The following is a 24,177-nucleotide window of genomic DNA, read 5'->3' on the forward strand; positions in this document are numbered from 1 at the left end:
ATTGGTTTCAATGATATATTGTATTTGAATTATTTGACTGATGCTAGTAGGTTGTTACGTCATAAAAATGTTGACAAACTTAAAGATAGTCAGTCACATTTTTGTCTAAAATGAAAACGGGGCGGATTTACAGTACTGAGAAACAAAAATATAACAGACATTCTTGCAGTGCCAATCAATTATTATTATTATTATTATTCCAGTGCACAGGAAATTAAAAAAACAAGGTCCAGATGGACACAGCAGTCCTTTCTTTAATTATTTTGGTGAAAAGAGATAAATGAGAAAGGATTTATGGTATATATCTGGAATTATGATTTACTCAAAACAGTGAAACACATTGACCATTTTCATGCTCATAATATTTGTGACATCTTAAATCCTTACACCATCTTTACAATTTCTGATTGACACCTCATAAAGTAGATTTCCTGTAATACTGTGCCCCCCTCAGGAGGACAGACAACATTGCAGCCTCCCAATAGACAATGCAGGCAGAAATAATTTTTAAGTTGCAATTTTATTTTAATAGTCTTCATACAATACATTACTGTACAACTGTACGCATATATTCTGAAATATATTCTCATTATAAAATCGGACTTCTACAATCAGGTATTACTGGAGGGAAGGGGTGTTGGGAGGATAGAATGCTCTGAGGGACAAACAGACAAACAACAACGACAACAATAACAAAACACCTCCAAAGGAATGTGCAGGGAGGGGAGGGGGGGTAGCACTGGACTCTTATCTCACCTAAGATGCATTTGGGGAAAAGGGGGAGAAGAAGGTCAAGACTGAGGCCTCATCCAGTCTCCTATCGATTCACACGACAGAAGTGAGTCCCAGGAAAGAAAAAAAAAAAAAAAAAAAAGAAGATGAATGACTTTAAAATAATAATAATAAAAAAAAGAATTGGGCTAACTCGACCTGAAAGCTAACCAAGAGAGATCTGGTCGATTCCAACCACATCCTCCTTCTTCTCCCTCAAAGAAACAATGCACAATCTTTTGAATTGCCCTATTGCCAAGTGCGCTGTTTAGGGGAACTGTGTATGATAATGCACTGTTAGACTGCTGTACAAAAATAAACCCAAAACAAACCAAAATATAACTAAAAAGATGGCTAAGAGATCAGTGAAGCTGTTGGGCTTCAGGGACAATGCTGTATGTTTTCCGTGTGTCTTTTATGACACCACTGGTGTTCATCAGCTACCGGACAAAAGCAAAAAGGAGGAGAGAGAGTGAGAGATTTGTCTCAAGCCTGAGGTTTGACATGACATTACCGCTATTACAACCCCCCCCCCCCCCTCCCGTTAACAATCACACTGCTACAATCTTCACTTGTATCTTCTATGTACACGTGCCAATGCTCGTCACTACACGTCCCGTCAGGCTGCTCTTCACCAGACTGACCCCTCTGCGAGAGCGTCCGCAGATTGTCCACCGACAAACAGCGCCTCTGACGTAGACATGCACACTCAGCTAAAAATTTGGGTGCCTGTGCAGCTTCACCTTTTTTTTATTTTTTATTTTTTTAAATATTTGTGGACAAGCGTTCGCCACGTTCTACTCCCCCCGTGCCATGGGAGACTGGCACGGAAGGGCGACTGGCATGGAATGTTCCTTCATGGACACACAGCAGTCGTGTGGGACGTCTGCCGAGTCTAGCGCCCCACCCCTGCCCAACACAACACACTACCCCCGACTGCCTTACTGACAGAGCTCACTTCACTATAAGCTTAGTCTGCTGTAGCTAACGTGGGGGAGCAACACGCAAACAATCAGCAGCTGTTTCGTAGTGCTTACAAATGCTTTATAAACGCTTGCAGGTACCCTCCCCCGTTTCCCACCCCAATACACACACACACACACATACACACACACACACACACACAGCTGCTGCCATGCTTTGTAAGTAGCTTATGAATGCTTTATAAAGTTCCACCGTGCTTCTCCCAGCGCTATGGGAGGACACTCTTCTCTGAGGCACTAGTGTTTCTCCCCACCGTCACACCCTCTCACAGAACCAACCCATCACGTCACAGAGCTTCACACACTCTCGCACCTGAGCACCGAGTGTGTGTGTGCATGCTTGCCAGTGTGTTCATGGAGGTGATGTCACAGCAAATGGAGGGAAAGAAGCAGACAGGAGTGTGTGAGTGTGTGTGTGTGTGTATATATAAAAGATGTAATTACACACAGAGTTGAAAGGATAGTTGCGCTTGTGGCCAAGTTTGTCACATTTAATAGTCATGCTTCCACTGGTCTAACTGAGAGTGAGTGTGTGTGTGTGTGTGTGTGTGTGTGTGTGTGTGTGTGTGTGTGTGTGTGTGTGTGTGTGTGTCTATCTGTCTGCTTGTGTGGGTAGGTTTGTGTACTCTTAACATTTTTCCTGGATGGGTAAAAAGTCTCGCTGGGCAATGACTCACTGGGTAATGAATCAGGAAGTGAACAAATGCACGGCTAATGTGTGTGTGTGGGGGGGGGGGGGGATTCTCTGTGCCACATGCAGCTCCTAAAAAATTATTCTCCGTCTTAAAGATACTGGTCTCATTCAAGTGCAGAAAACACTACTCTTTCATTCAGCTAAACATAGGGACTAAAAGTGACGACTCCTAACACGTTCAACCACTGAGTCTAGTTTGTTGTTGCAAAGGGAACTGAAGATATTGGAGAAAGTTACAGAAATCTACTGTGTTTCTCAGACAACACATAAGATTTTGCCAAAAAGAGACACAAGTGAACATACAGAGTAATAGAACAAGCCTTTTTTTAACAAGGAATTTTAAACCAGAAAATAAAACAACAAATAAAACAACAACAATTCTCTGGTGCTACGGTCCTAGTGCTATGGAGCATGCTACAAATAAGTGAGTTCAGAGACCGTCCTTCCTCAAAAACCTGACAAAGAAGTAGGAGATCAATCCAGGATCTCTCAAACAAAACACAAAGCATCACTGTGTCAACCATGACTGGCTCTGGTCATCTACCGGAGCACACCAGATATAATGCAGCTAGGTAGTCCTGCTTCTCTCAAGGCCACCGTTTTCCACAACAAATATTTACCCTGCAGAGGATCCTTTCGACTGGTGCTTTGTGGTAGAGCCGTGATGAGCTGCATCGAGTCGCAGAGTCTCGATAGAAACTCACCTGCCAATCAATTCAGCTGACAACACACCCATTCTATTCTGACTGCAACGTACGTACTTAAAGAGGCTTTATCACAATCTGGTTTTTGGTCGCTACCCTGAAGTGTCGAGAAAACACTCCCCTGAATTCATAAACACTTTTCATAATAACATCAAAAGACATTTACCGGAGAAGTTGCTAGCTTCCTACCACTATTGCCAAGACGTACCGTTTTTACTTTAAGGGAAAAATCAACACCCCCCTTTTTTTTTTTGCATACACAAAATATACACTGGTTAGGACTAAATCTACAGCCACCAGCACAGTTCCGCTGGGGAACCCATCTTTTTTTTTTGTTTGTATGTTTATTTTTTGCATGCAAATTACAAGAACCTACTAGCCACCAGAAGGCTTTTGTCCAGCAGACCCTGCATACTCAGAAGGGGAGGCTAAGCCACGATGTTGCCTTCTGCTAGGCTAGCGGCTCGGTGTCAGGGAGATGGTTTATGCACATCCCCATTTCTCTGAGGTGACAGGGGGACACAGTAACAGTCAAAGAGGGCGGCGGAAGTCACACTTCAACCCCTCCCATCAATGCTTTAAAAATCTGCAGCCAATGTACCAGGCCCAGTGGCCAGCGGGGGTTCCTTGACAAACAGTCCTGAGGGACATCAGGAGGTGCCATGTTTCTTTGTGTTCTTCATACTGGTAAGAATAAAATAGCTTCAGTGTAAAGTCTTTGAAAAATATACTCATATATATTTATACAGCTAGAATTTATCCATACAGAACACTTGTAGAGCTCTAACAGAAAAAATCAATAGTGCCACGAGACCTCAACTGAACCATCTACCTCACTCACCCAACAAATACAACTACCAAATACTTGCATGGTTCAAAGAGCTTCACTAGGGCTTGGATTGCACTGCAAATAGTGCTTCTCGTCTACAACCTGCGCAGAAAGACACCATGTTTCCTACGTAACATGTACAAAGCAGACCAACGCCTTTGAGCAAATACACAGAACACTTTGACATGTACACACCCGCACACACACACACACACACACATATATATATATATATATATGCAAGCTTACAGATATTGTTATGCCAATGTGCATGGATCTCTCCAAATCAATCTCTCGCTTAGTGCACAAGATGAATATAAAAATGGCGTACCTCACGCTTATCACAGATACTTCCTTTCTTAATGACTCTCTTTCTAGCCTCACAGTAGGGCTCTGTGCAGCCAGTGCACAGTCAATCATAAACAAATAAACAAACAAACAACCTCATAAACTTTGAACCTCATCGACCTCAGTCACTCTCCCTGAGCCTTATCTTGTCATCCAACCACCCTACGGACAGTGAAAATGCTACAGTCTCAGCACCAAGCTCCAACTAGGGGGAAGGATAAAAACAAAACAAAACAAATATTTGGCAACTATTCACCTTGGCGGCTTCTCTGTGTAAGCATACAGTACGAGGGGTTATTCTAGTAGGAACCTATAGAAATAGGCAAAGGGAGAGAAGAGAGATCTGTAGTGAATCTGAACCCTGAAGTCTACTCTGTGAAAGAGGAACAGTTCTCAAAGATGGATGTGCAGCAATGCTGGCTAGGCGTGCGCGTGTACACATGTGTGTGTGTGTGTGTGTGTGTGTTGTTGTGTGCAAACGGTGAGCGAGAGGGGAAAAAAAGAGGAAAAGAACATTTGAGAGAAGAGATAAACCCATCTCAACTTGTGACATAATTTGACCATCCCTTTCCCCTCACAAGACGTGTCCCACTCCTCACACTCTCAGTCTCTTTCTCTCAGATGAGTCGGGCCTCTCCCTCCATCTCGGCCGGGAGCTCACACACACCGGTGAAGTTCATCTCTTTGCCCTCTTTGGTCCCCTGGGTCTCCAGGCTGGACCCCCTGTCGCTGGGGGAACGGTTGCTGTGAGACAGGCTGTCCGGTGATGCTCGGTGCCCTATCCTAGTGCGTCGCTCCTTCAGGAAAGTCTCCAGGCGCCTCAGGATCTGTTTGGGGTTCTTTTTGGCAAAGATTTCTACCTCTGCACCATCAAAACACAGAAAAAGAAGAAGAAGATGAACAAGAAGAAGAAGGAGAGACAGCAATGCTTGTGATAGATGGCCAGAGCAAAACAAAACATACCAACTTTTTACAATGATTATACACAAATTACATTTTAGAGACATGGTCATTAAGAAATTGATGGAGTTAACAGTCATGAGAATGCAGAAGTGAAAGCAACGGAAAGTTCTATAAGTGTGCAGCAGAAGGCCAGGCAGAGGAGCTTTCTCTCATGACCAGAGAAAGGAACATGACCCATGATTTGGCTCACACACATGATCACACCAGGGAGCGAGCAGTGTTACCTTTGAGCACATAGCCCGAGTCTGAGATAGTCTTCTGCTCGCTCTTCCACAGCTGGAACAAGTGCAGGAAAGTGGCCGCGTAGAAGTCGTTGATCACCCCGACAACCTGCTGCCGTCGGTTGCACTCCCTGGATGATGTCACAGTGGAGGAAATCGTTCATTTCAGGAGTTTTGATTTCCTAGGCATTTATTTTTAGTTTCATTACTTCAGCTGCTAAAGAAAGGTGCCATTAATGTCAAGACCAGGGGCCTCAAGTACAAAGACTTGCGTGGAATTCATACTAAAACATTTGGTACGTGCAAACCTGGAAAGTAGCGTACACACAAAAATAATCTGATTTATGAAACTGTGCGTTCTTTGTACATCCCAATTAACGTGAAATTAAGCGCACATGCACGAGCATTACACTCCACCCTCTCCTACTTCAATCACACTCATTTGAATATGCTAACTAGAAGGCCACTTGAGAGCGCAGACCTCCACGAAGACAAAGTGGCCTATATCCCGCAATATTAATAAGAACATGAAGGGAAAAACGCCCGGCAAATGTTCAAGGCATGGGCAAATGCGTGAAGCCGACCCCATTCATCAAACGTACACTCACATTCATTTACTCTCTGTGAGTGTGAAAGATGGCGTACAAAACATTTTTGTGCGTACGCAAGCTTTGTATATGAGGCCCAAGGACCAGGGCTCTACACTAACATTTTTTTCCAGGAGCACTTAGTTAAAAAATGTAGGAGCAGACAAAACTTTGGCCACACAGTCAGTTCTGTACTTAACTTACACATAATCTAACATTACACTGCAGGTAACAGTTAAAACATTCCAGTGCACCAATTGCGAATATTAAGAATGACTGACAACATTTAGGCTACAGGACACAGGATTTTAAAGATCAGTGCCTATTTTATTTTCAGTCTGTTCTATTTTCCTACATTTTGTTAATGTAAAATTATATATATATATATATATATATATATATATATATATATATATATATATATAAAATACTTTTATTTTTTATTTGAAATATCTGCATTGATGGGGGCAGTAGGCAAACGTTAGACCTACTTTCGTTTTGCACTTCAGCTTGTATTCGGTGTAAACAAACAAGCATGCGTGGAAGCCTGGAGTTGTCAGTAGCGTTCTACCTTTGAATAAAATGGGAGTATTACGGGAGGCTACTTTTGTGCCTGTTCGCTACAGCTATATTTTGCATATTGCAGCCAATATACGTCAACTGGGCTAAAAGGCATGTTAGGTTATTTCTCTCCCTGCATTCTCCAGAATCTCATCCTGTTCCTCCTATATCCGATGACTTTGGTGGATAGAAGAACTAATTTTTTCAATCTTTGCATCTTGGCTGGCTAGTCTAACTTTCCGCTTTTTCTGCGTGCTCTTGGATTTGATAGAAGCGACTACTAGCGAGTCACAACGCGAAACTGCTAACGTTGATGGGAGGTGTAGTTTTTATGCTGCATTCGCGACGCGATTCTATGGTTTGCACCAGTAATGTTTCTCGATGTTGCGGTGTATTTTTTAGACAAACATTGACATGGTTAAAAGTCATTCGCACCAGTGTGCCTAAATATTTGTTTGCACTCGCACACCATCATTTTTACTTGCATGTGCGAGTGAAATGGGCGCACTGTAGAGCCCTGCCCAGGACAACAATATCAAAAAGCCTCTATCCTTCTTGTTCTGACAGAAGCTCAAATTTCTTGTATATAAGTGGGAAGGTGGACATCTGTTGTAGGTTTATAGAAGCCTCCTCATTTTAAAATGTGGTATGTACACTTGTGAAAGTGTGTGTGTGTGTGGCTTTGTAAACTCACTTGGATAGGACCTCCTCTCTGAGCGCGTGCAAGGCAATGCGGGTCATGTTGATGGACATCACACTGAAGGGGAAGTTCTGCCAGGGGACATCACAGAACATTTAATCACAATTCTCTCTCTACATGACACTATACTGGCGTCAGGTAGGTGAGTGTATACTTGTGTGTGTGTGTGTGTGTGTGTGTGTGTGTGTGTGCACGTGTGCGTGCGTGTGTGTTAGTGTTACCTGCACTGGGTGCTGGGACAGCTTGTAGATGTCTCGTGCTAAAGGTAGTGTTTCTGGATCCATGACCAGGTAAAGTGTGTGCATAAGGCCCAGGAAGCCTGTGCCTCGCAAATCTGTGGACGGGTCCGTCCCTTTGGAAACAAACACGGATGCATTGGCCCAAGAAAATACACAAAAACCACACAGAGCTGAAAAAGTCACAGCAACATCTGAATAAATTTGGTGACTTTGGGATATGGGAAATGCTACTGACAATGCTATGACAATCAATAAGAAGAAAGAGAAAAGAAATGCATTTTCATATTTAGCCTGCTCCAGTTATAAGAGGGAAGGGGGTGGTCCTGTGAGGAAATTTCTCTGCATTTTACCCATCCGGGTGTAGTGTGCACACATTCATAAACTTCATAAACACTTGGAGCAGTGAGCTGGGAGCCCACACACACTAGGAGCACACCTACACATCCGGCGCAGTGGGCAGTCCTTAGTCTGGCGCCCAGGGAGTAGTTGGGGGTTAGGTGCCTTGCTCAAGGGCACCTCATCCATGGATGTGGATGTGGGAAAGCTGTTTTAGATCACTCACTACCTGTCAGGGATTGAACCGGCCACCCTTCGGTCACAAGTCCGATTCCCTAACTAGTAGGCCACGAATGCTGAAGAAGTTTTGCAAAATCAATGTATAAACCTCAGTTACTAGGCAGGGAATTACAGTATATTGTAGTTGTTTCTTTTTCTGCCCTGTCTTTTTCTGTATCTGTCAACATCTGAGTGGCTGATCATCATCTTCAACTTCATAAGGGATGCTACTATTGACACATGCCATTATCTTAAAGGAAATGTTGCCATCTCGATTGCCAAGTGTGCTCTGGAAATTCACAATTTCGTCGCCGTTTAAAAAAAACAAAAAAAAAACAACATAGTCCAGTCCATACAACTTCATTTCAATTTCAAAAGAAATACTGGACTATGTTTTTTTTTTTTTTTTTAAACGGCGACGAAATTGTGAATTTCCAGAGCACACTTGGCAATCGAGATGGCAACATTTCCGGAAAGGTACTGGCTTGATGAAATTCATTCTGGACTCTCTATCCGACCACATAAAGACCTCGGGATACTTCGGTTTGGCTTTAGGGACCCTCTACTCACTACCACGTAAGTGCAATGTTGTTTGGAACTGTAGAAGAGGTATAAAAATAGCGTTTTGTAGCGGCAAAATAATATGCCCTTCTCACTTCCACGCTAACGAGCTTTGACTAAAAACGGTAACATCTAACTTTCTCAAAACACATCCGAATGACATGATTTGGATGTCAACTCAACGTATGTACTCCCAATCATCCGTAAATCGATCTAAAGTGCATTTTACTCCGGATAATTCCTTTAAAAACCGCTTCAGACAAAATATGGAATTTGGTGTGCTTTTTCTTGGTCCCATATACTCCCATTTCTGTTACATAAACTGAAGGTACCTTTTTTACATAGTTCAACCTCTTCCCTCTAGGGGCCCCTTCATCCAACTTCTTGGACCCCATTTATTGCCTTTTGCCACTGTATTTTCACATTGCACTGGAAACACACTCACCCTGAAAACCCACGTTCTCCCAGTGGGGTCCAAAGCGTGGGCAGTCATTGCGGTTGCCAGTCAGTTTCCTGTAGATGGTCTGCAGCACACGCATGTGCACAGGCTGCCCGTTGTCCAATGAGCCTAATTGACAGAGGTCAAAGGTTAACACAGCCACATAAGGACCAACACAACCTAAGGATTAACACAACCTCAGCCAGCAATCACCTACCAGTAGCTTCAGACCACTGGATCAACAAAGCATGATCAAACAATATCAAGTCACATCGTCGGAGTTTAAATTGACTGAATGCAGATTCCATTAAGATATAATTTATGATTCAGCACACATGCATCGGTGATATGCAGCATATACAATAACAATATACAAGGCTATACACTCACATACAATGATATGCACATTTCTGTTTGCTTAAGTGCGTACATATAAAGTGCGTATGCATGTATGTGTATGTGTTTGTGTTTGTGGCATGACGATCCTCCAGGTCATATAAGGACTTCCTATTTCTGTCTCTCTCATTTCCAAAATGGCAGCCATTAAAAGTGCATCAACTTCTTGGCCTGGGAAAAAGTACAAGTTGTACTGCAAGACTTTAATGGCACTCGTGGTCTCCGTTTAGAAACAGGCAGCACCAGCAGTAGCATGGACAGCCAGCCACTGTGAGCTAGGAGCTTAGCCAGTTTGAGAAAATACCCTTTAGGCAATGTCATGCACTGCAGTCAGAAGGCTCCTGCCATGTCTGGCGACTTTTGGAAAATCAGCTATACTTCTAACATGACAACTGTTTTCTTTGATAAAGGTTCAACCACAGCTGGGCTGGGAATAGAGGTCCTGTCTGTGTACACCAGATTGAAAGAAGGATTAAAATATACAACAGCTAATTGCATCAACACCGACGCGACTCAGAACAGAACAGAGGCATGGAATGGTCTTGTAGAGTAGAGTTTGAAGCAAGAGACTCTTATGTTCTCCTCTATTCTAATTCCAGGTTTTGCATTTGAGTGTGTGTGTGTGTATGTATGTGTGTGTGTGTGTGTGTGTTTGTGTGTGTGTGTGTCTAGCTGGGCTCTAACACTCTGCTGGGGACATCCTGTTACTGAGGGACTGGGCCCTTGGCCAAGCAGCCACAGCCCTACCGTCTGATCACCCCATGTGTGCGCATGCACACACAGACACACACACACAAATACTGCTCATGACAAGCTTATTGTAGGTAGGAGCAGGAAAGGGCAGCAGCTGAGAGAGACATGCTGTACAGAACACTCAAGATCTCCACCTGCTCAGCGCAGTCAAAATATGTGTGTGTGTGTGTGTGTGTGTGTGAACAGGAGGAAGCCTACATTGAACGTTAGTGGAAACCTGACCAATTGTGGGCATCATGGTATATATTCATGGTATATATGTGTGTGTTTAGTGCTTTTTATGTACATATTGCTATGGATACATTTTGTGTATGATGCTACATAGATATACACAATAATTCATTCCTCTATGACATGGTTGTGTATGCGTGTGTGTGTATGTGTGTGCGTGTACTCACACTGTGCAATGGCAAACACCAGGTCCCTCTCCTCCAGCAGCTCCTTGTGCAGTCGGGGCGGACCAAACAGGAAGTGTGTGATGGCCGCCAGACCCGTCCTACGAATGGTGGGCTGGATGTTCTTCTGTACAGGGAGAGAGAGAGAGAGAGAGAGAGAGAGAGAGAGAGAGAAAGAGAAACAGAGAGAGCGAGATAGGGATAGACAGGAAGAGAAGAAATGAGGGAGTGGAGGGGTGGCAGAGAGAGAGAGAGAGAGAGAGAGAGAGAGAGAGAGAGAGAGAGAGAGAAAAAAATGAGGTTTGGGGAAAGGGAACAGAAAAAAAGCAGAGGAGGTGGTACAAAAAAGAAACGTCAATGAAAGGAGGAAGAGAGATGGGGGGAGAGGAGGAACAAATTTGTTGTGTTTAGGGAAATGAAGGCAAAACAGGGAAGTGTTTATTTTTAAAAATCAGGACTGAATGCACTACTTCTCTATACCCCCCCCCCCCCCCCCCGGACCACTGATTTCATCAAACGTCTATCTAACTGTGGTCGTGTATATCAGGTCCATATAAAACCTCATAAAAAGGCACGGTGTACCTTAACAGTGCTATTCACTTTTAGTAAATGTGTCTCAACGAATGGACATAAATCCAAAAACCACATTCTAACAACACTCACACGGAGACTCTCCCTCAGACAGACAGACAGACATACACACACACACACACACTCACCAGGAGATCTGCGAGGTCTGTGGTCTGGAAGTGCTGCAGGGCTTCGTTGAAGGAGATGAGCGGGGAGGGAGCGAGCTCCTCGGGGAGAACTGCACAGGAAAGGGCAGCGTCAGATAAGCTAAAATCACAACCCCGACGGCCCAACGCCCAACGGCCACTAACCCCCACTCCAGACGCCCTTTGGAAAAGCATTCCGTTTATGCTGTTTACCATGTTGTTAGTCGCTTTGGTTAAAAAAGCGTCAGCCAAATGTAATGTAATGTAATGTAATGTAAATGCTGCACACCACCCCTCAACGAGCAGACTGCCTCCATTCTAAGGTTCTCATGCCATAAGATGTTGGTGAGTTGATGAATAACAAACAACACAGTATTTTTGCTGCTATGAGCCCAGGACTGAAATCCTCACTTATTAGCAACTGTCATATTATTCTGTCAACTTCAACATGATTTTTGAGGAAGAGGATAACTGAATGTCAACATCATACACGTCTGCATGTGAGAGTTTACACTAAATGTTAAAAAAAAAAAAAAAAACAGGAACTAGAGAGCTTGATGGAGTTTCGGCATTTTGAGAAATAACTTTATCAATCAAAACTATCTCCTAAATATTTTAGGAGAGTCTGAATGCAAGTGAAAGCCTAATGCCATGTTCCTTCTTCCTTTCTCCTATTGAGGCCGACCCAATCAAAGTGTCTGGGAAGTCTCTGGATTGGACGAGTGAGTTTGGTATCCATGGCGGTAGGCTAGCGTGGCTGAGGTAAGGCAGTACATTAGAGCTGTGGTTCCCATGGCGACAAGGAGGATGAGCTCACCTGGCTGGATGCTCTCAAGGGCATCCCATTCCTCCCTGGCCCTCTCCACCTCCGAGTTCACCTCTGCAATCACACACCACCGAGAGGAGGGTGAGAACACACACACACACAAACTTCAACAGTAAACAAATACATATCAACCCACTAGCAAGCGCACATACACACACACACACACGTACTTCAACAGTAAACAAATACATATCAACGCACTAGCAAGCATGTTAACACACACAGGCACTCAGGAGGTGGGTGAAGAAAAGACACATGTGCACAGTACAACAGAGGCACAAACACACACACACACACACACACGTTCTCACCTTCTGTCCTAGGCTGATCACCTCCTGCTGCCAGGGACTGCAACAGACCATTCTGTTTCAGCGCGGAGATCTACAACAAGGATTCATTGCGCTCTGGTCAAGACGTGCATGAGTTGTGTGTTGGTGAGTGAGTGTGTGTGTGTTTGCATGGGTATGGTGAAAAACTACCATCCGCATCCATTAACCACATAGCCAATATTATTGTCTCAATCTTCCCAGAATGTGTATTTATGTATGTAGGCAATATGTCCGTCCCAGGTACTCACTGGCACTGGTTTGTGAAGGGAGTTTCCATTGGCGTGCTCCTTAATGATGGCATGGCCTGGAGCCACTCCATTCATCTCCTGCAAGTCGACAGAGACGGTCAGGTCAAATTCCGAGAGGTCAGCTCACAGAGCATGGCAAGGGCAGCACGGGGTCACGGATTCAAGTCCAAATAGCAATAAAATTAACTATGTTGGGAGGCTTTCTGGCCTCCACTATACTCTGCACTAATATAATAATAATAATATGTTTATTTTATATAGCGCCTTTCTCAAACCCAAGGTCGCTTTACATAGTAGAAGGGAAAACACAACAACACTTAAAAACAATACAACAAAGACAAGCTATGTGTATAGAGCTATGTGTTGGGTGTGGAGGAGAAGTGATCATTAAACAAAAAGCCTTGACATTAGTAAGTCAGCAAAGGTGGGTACATTCTTTTGTGTCTTAAGACAGGCCAGTGAACCTTTGTATCCATATTTCACCACTTGATGCAGACACTGAAAAAGCTGCATTTGGGCACCTGCTATGTATTATTATCTCTCCATCTAAATGTATTAAATTTTAATTCCCTCATTTTCATCATCATCAACACTTAAGATAGCACAGAACATCCTGGCTACTGCGGTCATCCCCTGTGGGTCAAACAAAGGCTTCAGTGCACTTCACCTTGCTCACAGCTCTCACAAGACTGTGCAGAGCAGTGCACTCTGGGACTGAGCAGCTCAGATGAGGGCACTACTGTAAATCCTCGGTCCTGTGCTGTGCTGTGCAGTGCAGTAGATATGCTGTCCTGTGCTGTGCAGTAGGTATGCGGTCCTGTGCTGTGCAGTGCGGTAGATATGCTGTCCTGTCCTGTGCTGTGCGGTAGATATGCTGTCCTGTGCTGTGCAGTAGATATGCTGTCATGTGCTGTGCAGTAGATATGCTGTCATGTGCTGTCCTGTGCTGTGCAGTAGGTATGCTGTCCTGTGCTGTGCAGTAGATATGCTGTCCTGTGCTGTGCAGTAGATATGCTGTCCTGTGCTGTGCAGTAGATATGCTGTCCTGTGCTGTGCTGTGCAGTAGATATGCTGTCCTGTCTTGTGCAGTGCAGTAGATATGCTGTCCTGTCCTGTGCTGTGCAGAAGGTATGCTCTCCTGTGCTGTGCAGTAGATATGCTGTCCTGTGCTGTGTAGTAGATATGCTGTCATGTGCTGTGCAGTAGATATGCTGTGACAGGCCAAATCGCTAGATGGTATAGAGGAAGCACAGGGCCGTTGCATTGCGTGACTGTGCTTGGGAAGTTAAACAGTGCCCAGTAGAGGTGTATACTGTACTGTAATGTGTGGAAAGAGAGTGACCGCTTCTAGTGCTTGGAACTGACAAATAGGATACTCACAGGTTTGTGATTGGAGTGTCCATTGGTTAGATCCACTGTCTGCTTACATTCTTGAGGCAACCCATTCAAACCCTGAAAACCAATAGCACATCAGAAATTGCACGTGAAACCCAAGAAAGTGAATGAGAAGAGAAAGAGCAGACCTCAAACTACAAGGAAACTCTCTACGGAACAAAGAGATGTAGCGTGATTAAAATAAGAATCTTTCATTCCACCCTCCTTAGTGCGCATCCCCACCATTCAGTAAGAACTTACATATGCCAAACCTGATGTCAATAGAGTCCCGAAGCCATGACGTAGCGTTGCCAAGGCAGCAATTTCACTGGATCTAAACAAATCAATCTAACCATTGAAATCGCCATAGCGGTGGCTTTCTTAATCTATTTCAATAATTTTACAACGTTTCTAAGACGTTAGTATATTTTTTTACACTGTAGGAATCACATACTACAACATATATTCATACCAACACGATCAAATTCGTGACTACAGAGTTTTATTTTAACGTGATGTCAATTCTAACCTCCGCTGGGCCAGTGCGAGTCATCTGGACTGGCAAGGGACTTCATTAAGTACTCCAGAAACAGATCAACAAACTGACTCAACAAACTCCCCAACTCCCATCCATAGTCACAGGTCTGTAACCACTCATTGCGGTATTACAAATGCTTGCTCCGCACGCGCTATGCAGGTGCACCAGAACAATGGATGCGCCATGTTACCAAAACTGGTAGAAGGTGTCAAAACTGTGAGAGCAAAAAGCAAATTAATCAGCATTTCTATTTAAAATAGACAATTTCAATGTCTGTTTGTGTAGGTGTGTGCAAATATGATCTGATGTCCTACTGAGACTGAAATCACGGTCACGATTACCTGTAGGTTGTATTCCTAAACAGTGTCTCTTTGTGTATCTGTGTGATCATACATGTATAAGGGAGAGGTCAAACATTTTTCAGACTTCTGTCAAGGGGGGTATTTAGATATGGTTGGAGACATGTTTGATGCATCTCCTATGACAGAGGCACACTTGTTGCTAAATAAGTAGGAGCCAGTGCATAAGCAATTTCCAACGAATTTACAGGATTTTTAGAAATAGCTGAAAGGCATTTCTTGTATTGTTTCAATAACTTGAACGAATCTATCCAAAAGTAAACGTACCATTGTCAGCACTTCATAGCTATATAGGAAGTGAACCAAGAAGAAGGGAAATGTTTCGCAAGCTTGAGTTGAAGAGCAGACAGCCATGCAGTCACTCTATTTACCATTCATCAACAAATTCAATGTGCTCTTTTTCACTCATACAACACGCCTTTTCTATACAAAGATGGGAATGCATAAAAGCAGGTGTTCTGACTGGAAATGTATTTCCTGCTGAGAAAGCCATTCAGGCAATTCGGCAATTCAGGGTTTTTCCTGCTTAATACTATTGAGCTGATAGATTTTCTGCCATAATTCTGGCTGACTAAATTCTGACCCTTGCGTGCACTTTAGTAGCCCTCAGTCCTTACCTCTGAAACTGACCCTTAAAAGACGACTTCCCAGAAGGGAGGACTCAGAGGAGCTGAGCACAGGCCTAAGTATCCACTACCACCTCAATAATTGCAAGGAAAGGAAATTAGCTCTACCCCCCCCCCCCCCCCCCCCCCCACACACACACACACACACACACACACACACAAACATAATTATGTCTTCCATCATAGCGCAGTCAAACTGACATGTACTAAAGCTATTTGAGTATGCATCCCCCCCCCCACCCAGAGTCATATTCCATAGCATAGTCTGGACTAAACATAACTGGTATGCACTCAGGCTGTTCCAGTATGCAACCCCCCCCCCCGCCCCCACCCACCCACACCCACCCGTGACTGTAGCTGCACTGACAGCTCAGCGCTCAGCTCTTACCTCCGTGTTTGCGGCCAAGATGATGTCCCCTTCCATGGCATGGGTGTTGGAGCTTGGCGCCGGCGGCTGCTGCTGCTGCTAGGTGGGGTGGGCCCCTCCTACTGGCTGCCCAGCGCTGGTGGTGCGACGCTCTGCCCTGCTGTTCTCCAGATGGCCATGGTGCTTGAGCAGTCACAGTCACAGAGCGCGAGCGCACCGTCTCTTTGTCTCTCTCTCTCTCTCTCTCTTTTCTCACCCTTAGCGTTCTGACAGTCTGGTCCGCACTCGCTCGGGAGCACCAAAGCAAATGGTGGGAGCCACAGGTAACAGGTGCAGGTGGATCAGGAAAGAGAACGGAGGGTGATTGGTGGCTCTCCTAAAAGGTGATGTCACTTCAGGCGGGTTCTGTGAGGTTTACCACCAAGGGTCAAGCTGTTTGCTTCCTGTGTCGTTTGGAGAGAGAGAGTGAGAGCACGGAGTAGTTTGTGGCTACGGCAGTAATTGACCTCTTCGGATCAGGCAGAAGAGTGGCGTTTAAACTCCCTCTCCTTCTCCTCGTCCTCCGTGCCAGGCGTAGTTGAGAGGGCGTCCACTGGGACGCTCCATCAGAGGAGCCAGGCTGTGAGCGCGGCGCTGGGGGCACGGGCCCGGGTCGCCTCCTGCTTCCCAACCCCCATGGCTCTCCTGGAATCCCCACCGATCTCTGCAAAGCAACGAGACAAATTCCTATGAACGTCAGAAAGGGTGGACAGAGAGACCAAAGAGAGCCTATTTACAAGCTCTTCCCATGAATCCCCAGATTAGTGAAAAGTACAGAGGTCTTTGACAATGGTCTTGTTCCGCGATCATGTAGCCTGTGTGTGTATGTGTGCCTGTGAGTGTGTCACCTGCTAATAGCTGCAACCAGTGGACGATTCTGTGGAACTTCCGTCAAATGGATGGCTCTGAAAAGACACGAGAGGGAAGTTATTAAAATGCAACAAAGAGAGCAGCCTTTTGTTGGTACACAGCACACATTGGTACAATATTAATTAACGCAAAAGTCGTTTTGCAAGCGTAAGGATTATGCAGCTTGATGAACTGAATTAAGTAACATTCAAAAGGTGACCTATTTTATCGGCATCCATGCAGACACAAAGAGAGGCTGCATAAGTTTCACCACGGTAACACAACACGTTTGAATTGGCAAAATACACGTGCAACGTTATATTGGAGACAAAAAGCACAAAGCACTTAAAATGAAAATATGATTACTTCTGTCATTGAGTCCTGGTAATTGCTCTGACAAATTTACAGGCGCAATATAAAACGCATATCGATGACGTCATCGATAAATCCTGCATTTCTTACCATCTCAAGAATGCAACTTCAACATCAGCTAAAACCTGGAAAAACCTACGTCTTTCTCTATTTAGAGCACTATAGCCATGGCGTTACAGCTTAGTTCGATCAGTGTCTTCTCAATAGTTAGCCAAAGGACACTCTATTTGTCATATTGATGAGTATGGGAGGGGTTATCAATGACATCATCGCCTTCTGTCATCTTCACATACAAGCTAGCAAGGCAAATACCACGCAATAAAATTAGACAGAAGGGACAGAGGAAAGATAGCGACAAAATATGTAGGCTACTGTCGCACTGGGGTTAAACGCAAACAGAGAAATCACCAGTCATGTCACTTTAAAACCTAACAGCGGGGTAAATCATTCCGGCAACTCCGTCTCTAACAACAACCATCAGTAACATTTTAACCACACAAGCGCTACAGTATCCAACAGCGCACTGAACGTTGCCGTTTCACTTACCAACCCTGTCACAACATCTTTTCAATGAATAAACTTGGCGACAGATCATTGTCGCATGCAAAGGTAACTTATGCGGTATAACGTTATCTCGGATGAAAAAATAAAGCTGGTAAAAGTTTGCAAGACGTGCATACATCATGTGCTGTAAAATGTTGAAAACAGTACATAGTTGGTGATTGCAAATACTTTCTAAACGGGATGACCAATAGCTTGTCAGTTATCTCAGTAGCTACAATAATTCCAACTCAAACTCTAACGTTAACGTTATCTAGCTAGCTCTAGCTCATGATTCAACGTTAGCAGTCCATATTATCTGTCATAATATCACGCATAAAAAGTTAATCAACCCTAAAGAATGCAAAAAACATAAACCCGCAAGAAGAATGCATTGTATCTAAGATACCGTCTAAATTAAGTTTTCAAACATGACAGAACGACAACTCACGCTTACCGCCGCTCATTGCTTACCGTCACTTTACCTCAGAACAGGCTAACGTTAGCTAACAGCTACCAACTGATATTTGCGTTAGTGTAAAAGAACTGGGGAGGTAATGCTAGCTCTGCTTGCTAGCAGATAATGTTAACATTAGCTAAATCTAGCTAAATCTTTTTGTGCAGTCCTAACTAGGTTGCTCTTATTTTTCGCAAAGAAACCGTTTATGATGCAAATCTCAAACGAAGCTATACTTGCAACAACAGCCTCTAAAGGTTCAATATCAGCTTGCATCTCTATACCAAATGTTGTAAAAAAATATCGCTTTTTATTTTTACCTCAGTTTGTCTCCCTCCAATCTCGGCTTCCCTTCCCCCTTCCACTGTTACAGTAATTTGAAGCGTGATGGGAATTGTGGTTTTTAATCTCTCTTCCGGTGTAGTCATGTTCAGTGCGAGAATATTTCATGACCATAGAGGGCGTAAGAGCCCTGACAGTAAGGCGCTGGGCTAGATGATCAAATAATTCATGTTTTAGCTTTGGTATACTTATAACAGTATTCAAGTGAGGTAATAATCTAAAAATAAAATATCTTACTTAGAAATAAAGCTAAGAATTTCTATTAAGTTTGGTGATACCTTTGTGCAATAATAATAATAATAATAATAATAACAATGATGAAATCAATAATATTTATTGATCTTTTTATTTCTATAGCACCTTTTTCAAACCCAAGGTCGCTTTACAGAGGAGCAATACAAAAGTGTGATGTGTGCATATTTGAGCATGCCTGCAGCTTATTTGTCTATTTGTAGCCAAAACCAATGCATGCAGTTATGATCATTCTGACACATTTCCACTAATGATCATGTATCCCTTTTGGTTGATTACTAATGCCTTAGCAATGTTTTTCTATAGACAAACTATAAACTAAAAGATAAAGTAGTTGAAGCAGACCTTTCCACTCAGTGTTCCAAGGTGAAAGCACTGGTTCAGCTTACCTTAAAGATGCGGCACCTCACAGATCCCCAAACTTCTCAAAGTCTCAAAGGAGTAATCCTCTGACATCACCAGACCAACCCCTTCTGTGGTCACTGCACTCCTGGGTGGTGGAGGCTGATGTTACGCACACTAATGGCATGGTGTTGTGTGGGGCCCTTAGCCCATATCCTGAGCCAACCACATCACCACCACACAAACAGAGAAAGTCAGAGAAGAACAAGAAGAAAAAGAACAAGAAGAGCAAGAAGATTTTGAATTGTCATTGCGGCAACACTTTGCTGACACCGATGAGGCACACTTGCAGATAAGGCATTGTAAAGAAGAACATTTAAATTATTTCGGTTTTGATTGTGACAGTCATGAAGTTGCCACAATTTTTTCAGACATCTCTGTGGCACATTTTATCTTCTGGTTTATATCCAGAAGAGAAAAATATGTGAGCACGCAGGCCATTCATTTAGAACCAAGAAAAGGAAAAAAGAACCACAGAAAAAGAACCACAGAAAATATATTTTTTTTAAATCTGGACCGAGAACATGTGAATCTGGATTTAGCGTATACCTGGACTGACACAATATGCCATAACAACAATACAATCATCATAATATATAACAACGACATATTGTGGATCCACAAATGTGGATGGGCTTGTTATCGTGCTCCAAGTGTGGCCTGTAGGTCTGAGGCACTTTCTTTTCTCTCTGTGATGGCCACAGCCACACATAACACAAGCCCTCACTTTACAAATGTACATTATTAGTTTCTTTTGGTACATCATGAATTTGCTGCACATTTTATTGTTTGCAGTCACATGTGCTATTCTATTCAAATAACTCACTCAACATTTTGTTTCATTTATTTACTTTATTAGTTTTTGTATTTTAGCCTTACATTGTTTTATATGGGTGCACACATTTAACACTGTAAGGTTACATAAGTTGTTTGTTACTGATCATGTGTTTCTTTGTCTTGAGTTACCTGGGCTGAGCGTTGGGGGCGTTCCCTTCCTGGTTGGGCAAAGGCGTGGCTGAGGGCTGAGAGGACCTAAGTCTGGGTGCCGACCTATTAGACCGTACCACGTCTGCCATGTGCCCGAGGGGGGAATTTGGCCTTAGTTACTTTGCTCTGTGTTATGATTTAAGTCTATGTATTTAGTGTATCCCCTTTTTGTGTCTTTTGGTTTGGCCAAACCGATATATATGTTCCCTTTTGTTTCATTGTGTCAGGTCAGTTTTTTTTGTTCAGACTATGTCACGTTAGTTATTATACTTTTGGTTGACCTCTTTTATAGGCCTAATGATCAGTTTGTAGACTTTGTCAATTTTTGATCATTCTTTGGGTAATAAAAACCCTCCATGCCTCACTGATCGGTCCCTTACACTCTCCCTCATCTCCCTCTTCTCTGCCCCACGCTTGCTTTTCCCCTTATTTCTACGTCACCAAATGTGGGTGGGAGAGGTTCGCCATTGAGAGCAGGCAGGTGTATAGGCACCTGGGGTCCTCATGCCGGTTACCATCCACTGTAGCTAGCTGCGAACGTGTTGGAGTGTAGCAATGTTTCGGGGTGCTGTTTGTAGCGCAAGGTATGTACAAACATTCTGTTATTGTAAGACTATAATGGTTACTGGGGTTTCATGCACTAAGGCAGGTTTTATTGTCTTCTTATGGGCTAAGGTGGTGCCGAGTGATTGCCAACGACGCCACTGTTTGTGTGTGTGTGCGTTTCAAACCTTTTGGGATGCATAGACTGACGAGCACAGAGGAGGTACACTTTTATACTAGCTGTTTTAGGGTATCCCTGCTCGTGTATTACTTGGTTATATGCAGTCAGCCCTGCATTAGGCCGGCTTTACACGACAACGCTCCCGGGTTAAACCAACAATCGGATGTTTTATCGGATGTGCCTTTCGTTTAGACGGCGACAGTGTTTTTGGGGCTTAAAAACGCAAAAAAATGAACCCACCCTCCAGAGTGGAAATCTTAAAGACGCTCCACCGTTGCGTTCCCGTCTAAAGGGTTGAAAACGCAAAAGTGTGCTCTGAGCTGCTCACACTGGCTATCCTCGCATATGCGTTGACGTCATATCCATGTGCAGTACAGCCAAACAACAACAAACATGTCGGATTATTTCCATCAGTCGGACATTCAAGTTGCCTTAGCTTAGGTTTTCGACTGTGGGCTATTTCGCGCTACTACGGAGAGAAGTAGAAGGAAGTTTCAATGCATGCGCACGCTCTTGGTGTTGTTGCAGTGCTTCACAGTAGGCCTACCCCCTAGCCACCTGGCATGCATACTACATCAAATTTCACACACTTTTGCGTCACCGTGTGCATGCAGATTTCCACCCAAAGACGCTTGTCAACGCAAAATAAAAAGTGGGAAGGCAACGCCACTTTTGCGGATTGTGTTCAGATCGTTGTCGTGTAAAGCTAGCTATAGACTTACGGGGGGCCACACAAGTTTAGCATATCACTCTTCAAAGTTTCTTACAACAATGTAAGTAAAACATTACTCAGTTCCTTTCACAGTAAGTATTTGCCTATGTTTTTAACTTCCATTGTTCATACACATGATGTTTCTGCATTTGATGTACATTTATGATGCTGCAACAGAATACAGTCAGCAGCACAATATGTGAAACTCTTAGTACATGACCCGGTGTTGACTTCAGCTTTCCCAGACTTTCAGAGATGGCTAGTAAATTAGGCTAATGATGTGTTTCTCTGTGGACATATGCTCATACTTGAAACCCTCTCCTGTCCACAGTAATTGCAGGTACCCTTGACAACAGTTAATGGTGTAAGAGGACATCAGCCCCTCAAAGCATCTGTTTTAGGTTGATCCACAGGAGATCTGCAACATGTGTCACTTGCACTCTTCAGAGGTTAAGGCAACACATACAAGGCCAAACTAAAGACATCCCTCTCATTAAATACCAGGCATAATATATAACACTTTTTCTCTAGCAGAGGATAAAAGCAATGTCCAGATTTAGTTTTCTTAGACAAATGGAGAAGAATTGCCTTCCAAATTCTGCAGTTGAATGTAGTCAGAGAATGAATTTCATCAAATAATACTATCTAAAAATCTCATTTGTGGTGTTCAGAATGCAATAACATTAACTGTAGGCACTTCATTTTCTTTGTGCCAGACATCAACATTAACCTGTGTTTGCTGTATGGCTTCAAAATGCATATATGCCCACAGGGAACAGTAGTGAACTCATCATTACCAATCAGTCGTATGAATTTACATGGATCCCAGATTCAGCATTTGTTTTATTCAGGCCGGCCACTGACAGTGTGGAAACGGTCTTGACAGGTTGCATTTCAAAGTCATGAAAAGAGCATGCCTCTCCAGTCTCTTCTTGGATCCTGTTAAAATATACATCATAGGAAAATGTTACGAGCGCGAAAATGCAGGGGTCAGACTTCCTCTGGCGCAGGCTTCAGGGCTTACCTCATATCCTGGAATGTGTGAAGCTCGCCTGAACCATGCTTTCAAAGGGCTGTGAGGTTTCCCGCACACATGCGAATTGCCAAACACCTGCTTGCTTTGGCAAACACCCTGTGCACACTAATGTCCACCAGGCACGAAGGACATTTTCATGAATTCATCGGCTCCATATTATTCACTTGTATAGACACACCACACAAACACACACACACACACAAATGCACAGGCGCACACACACATACACACCACACAAACTGCGTTCCAAATGATTATGCAAATTATTTTTTTTTTCGGATTTTCCTAAATAGTTAATGCAAATGACAGTCAGTATAATTTTCAAGTTATCAACCGTTAGAGTATAATTCAAATTTTATTGAACAAATCTCCCAATGATAACAATATTTTTTTTTAAAATACAAAACTCAATATGCACTGTTCCAAATTATTATCCACAACAGAGTTTCAAGACATTTTATAGGTTGTAAAGAACTAAAAATGGTCATTTGTTGAATTGGCAGCATTAAGTAGTCATATAAATTAAATCAAAAGTTATCTCAATCAAAAACATCAGGCCAAGTTACATGTTAACATAGGACCCCTTCATTGATATCACCTTCACAATTCTTGCATCCATTGAACTTGTGAGTTCTTGGAGAGTTTCTGCTTTAATGTCTTTGCAGGATGTCAGAATAGCCTCCCAGAGCTGCTGCTTGGACGTGAACTGCCTCCAGTCCCATACTCATAGATTTTGCTTGATGATGCTCCAAAGGTTCTCAATAGGGTTGAGGTCAGGGGAAGATGCGGGCCACACCATGAGTTTCTCTCCTTTTATGCCCATAGCAGCCAATGACCCAGAGGTATTCTTTGCAGCATGAGATGGTGATTTTGCTACGGAAGGCACGGTTCTTCTTTTTGTACCACGGAAGAAAGTGGTTAGTCAGAAACTCTACATACTTTGCCGAGATCATTTTCACACCGTCAGGGACCCTAAAGGGGCCTACCAGCTCACTCCTCATGATTCCGGCCCAAAACATGACTCCGCCACCCATTTTCACCAACCATCCATTACTCCATCCATCTGGACCATCTAGGTTTGCACGGCACTCATCCGTAAACAAAACTGTTTGAAAATTAGTCTTCATGTATTCCTGAGCCCACTGCAACCATTTCTGCTTGTGAGCATTGTTTAGGGGTGGCCGAATAGTGGTTTATGCACACATCCTGAACCTTGAGGTTCGCAGGACTCCAGAGACACCAGTGGCTTCAAATACCTGTTTGCTGCTTTGCAATGGCATTTTAGCAGCTGCTCTCTTAATCCTATGAATTTGTCTGGCAGAAACCTTCCTTATTATGCCTTTGTCTGCATGAACCCGCCTGTGCTCTGAATCAGCGACAAAT

At 43.5% G+C, this 24,177-nt stretch overlaps 1 protein-coding gene across 7 annotated transcripts; it reads right to left on the bottom strand.

Annotated features, from left to right (window-relative positions):
• Nucleotides 1-501: 501 nt before the first annotated feature.
• Nucleotides 502-19,491, bottom strand: elmod3 (ELMO/CED-12 domain containing 3). Of its 7 annotated transcripts, none has more exons than XM_042099690.1 (14): nucleotides 19,323-19,491; nucleotides 16,970-17,026; nucleotides 16,104-16,785; nucleotides 14,199-14,270; nucleotides 12,819-12,896; nucleotides 12,553-12,622; nucleotides 12,233-12,295; nucleotides 11,419-11,507; nucleotides 10,703-10,826; nucleotides 9,162-9,284; nucleotides 7,583-7,713; nucleotides 7,356-7,432; nucleotides 5,517-5,644; nucleotides 502-5,191 (listed from the first exon to the last, which is right to left on the bottom strand). In XM_042099690.1, exons 3-14 carry the CDS (start codon nucleotides 16,137-16,139, stop codon nucleotides 4,947-4,949), a joined length of 1,236 nt encoding a protein of 411 aa, XP_041955624.1. In that variant the 5' UTR covers nucleotides 16,140-16,785; nucleotides 16,970-17,026; nucleotides 19,323-19,491; the 3' UTR covers nucleotides 502-4,946. The 7 variants fall into 7 exon arrangements, with proteins under 7 accessions (XP_041955624.1, XP_041955621.1, XP_041955623.1 ...); XM_042099687.1 differs by lacking the exon at nucleotides 19,323-19,491 and adding an exon at nucleotides 18,660-18,745; XM_042099689.1 differs by lacking the exon at nucleotides 19,323-19,491 and adding an exon at nucleotides 18,357-18,612.
• Nucleotides 19,492-24,177: the final 4,686 nt, after the last annotated feature.

Source organism: Alosa sapidissima, chromosome 8 (assembly GCF_018492685.1).
Source record: "Alosa sapidissima isolate fAloSap1 chromosome 8, fAloSap1.pri, whole genome shotgun sequence".
In the NCBI taxonomy this organism is placed as follows: Eukaryota; Metazoa; Chordata; class Actinopteri; order Clupeiformes; family Clupeidae; genus Alosa; species Alosa sapidissima.

Excerpts from the sequence above, each read along its gene's own strand:
- elmod3 (XM_042099690.1), bottom strand. The coding sequence starts at position 16,139 with ATGGAAGGGGACATCATCTTGGCCGCAAACACGGAG. Across the intron at positions 7,433-7,582 it reads TGTCCCAGCACCCAGTGCAG|AACTTCCCCTTCAGTGTGAT; the intron begins GTAACACTAACA and ends GTCCCCTGGCAG. Across the intron at positions 5,192-5,516 it reads CTCGGGCTATGTGCTCAAAG|AGGTAGAAATCTTTGCCAAA; the intron begins GTAACACTGCTC and ends TTGATGGTGCAG.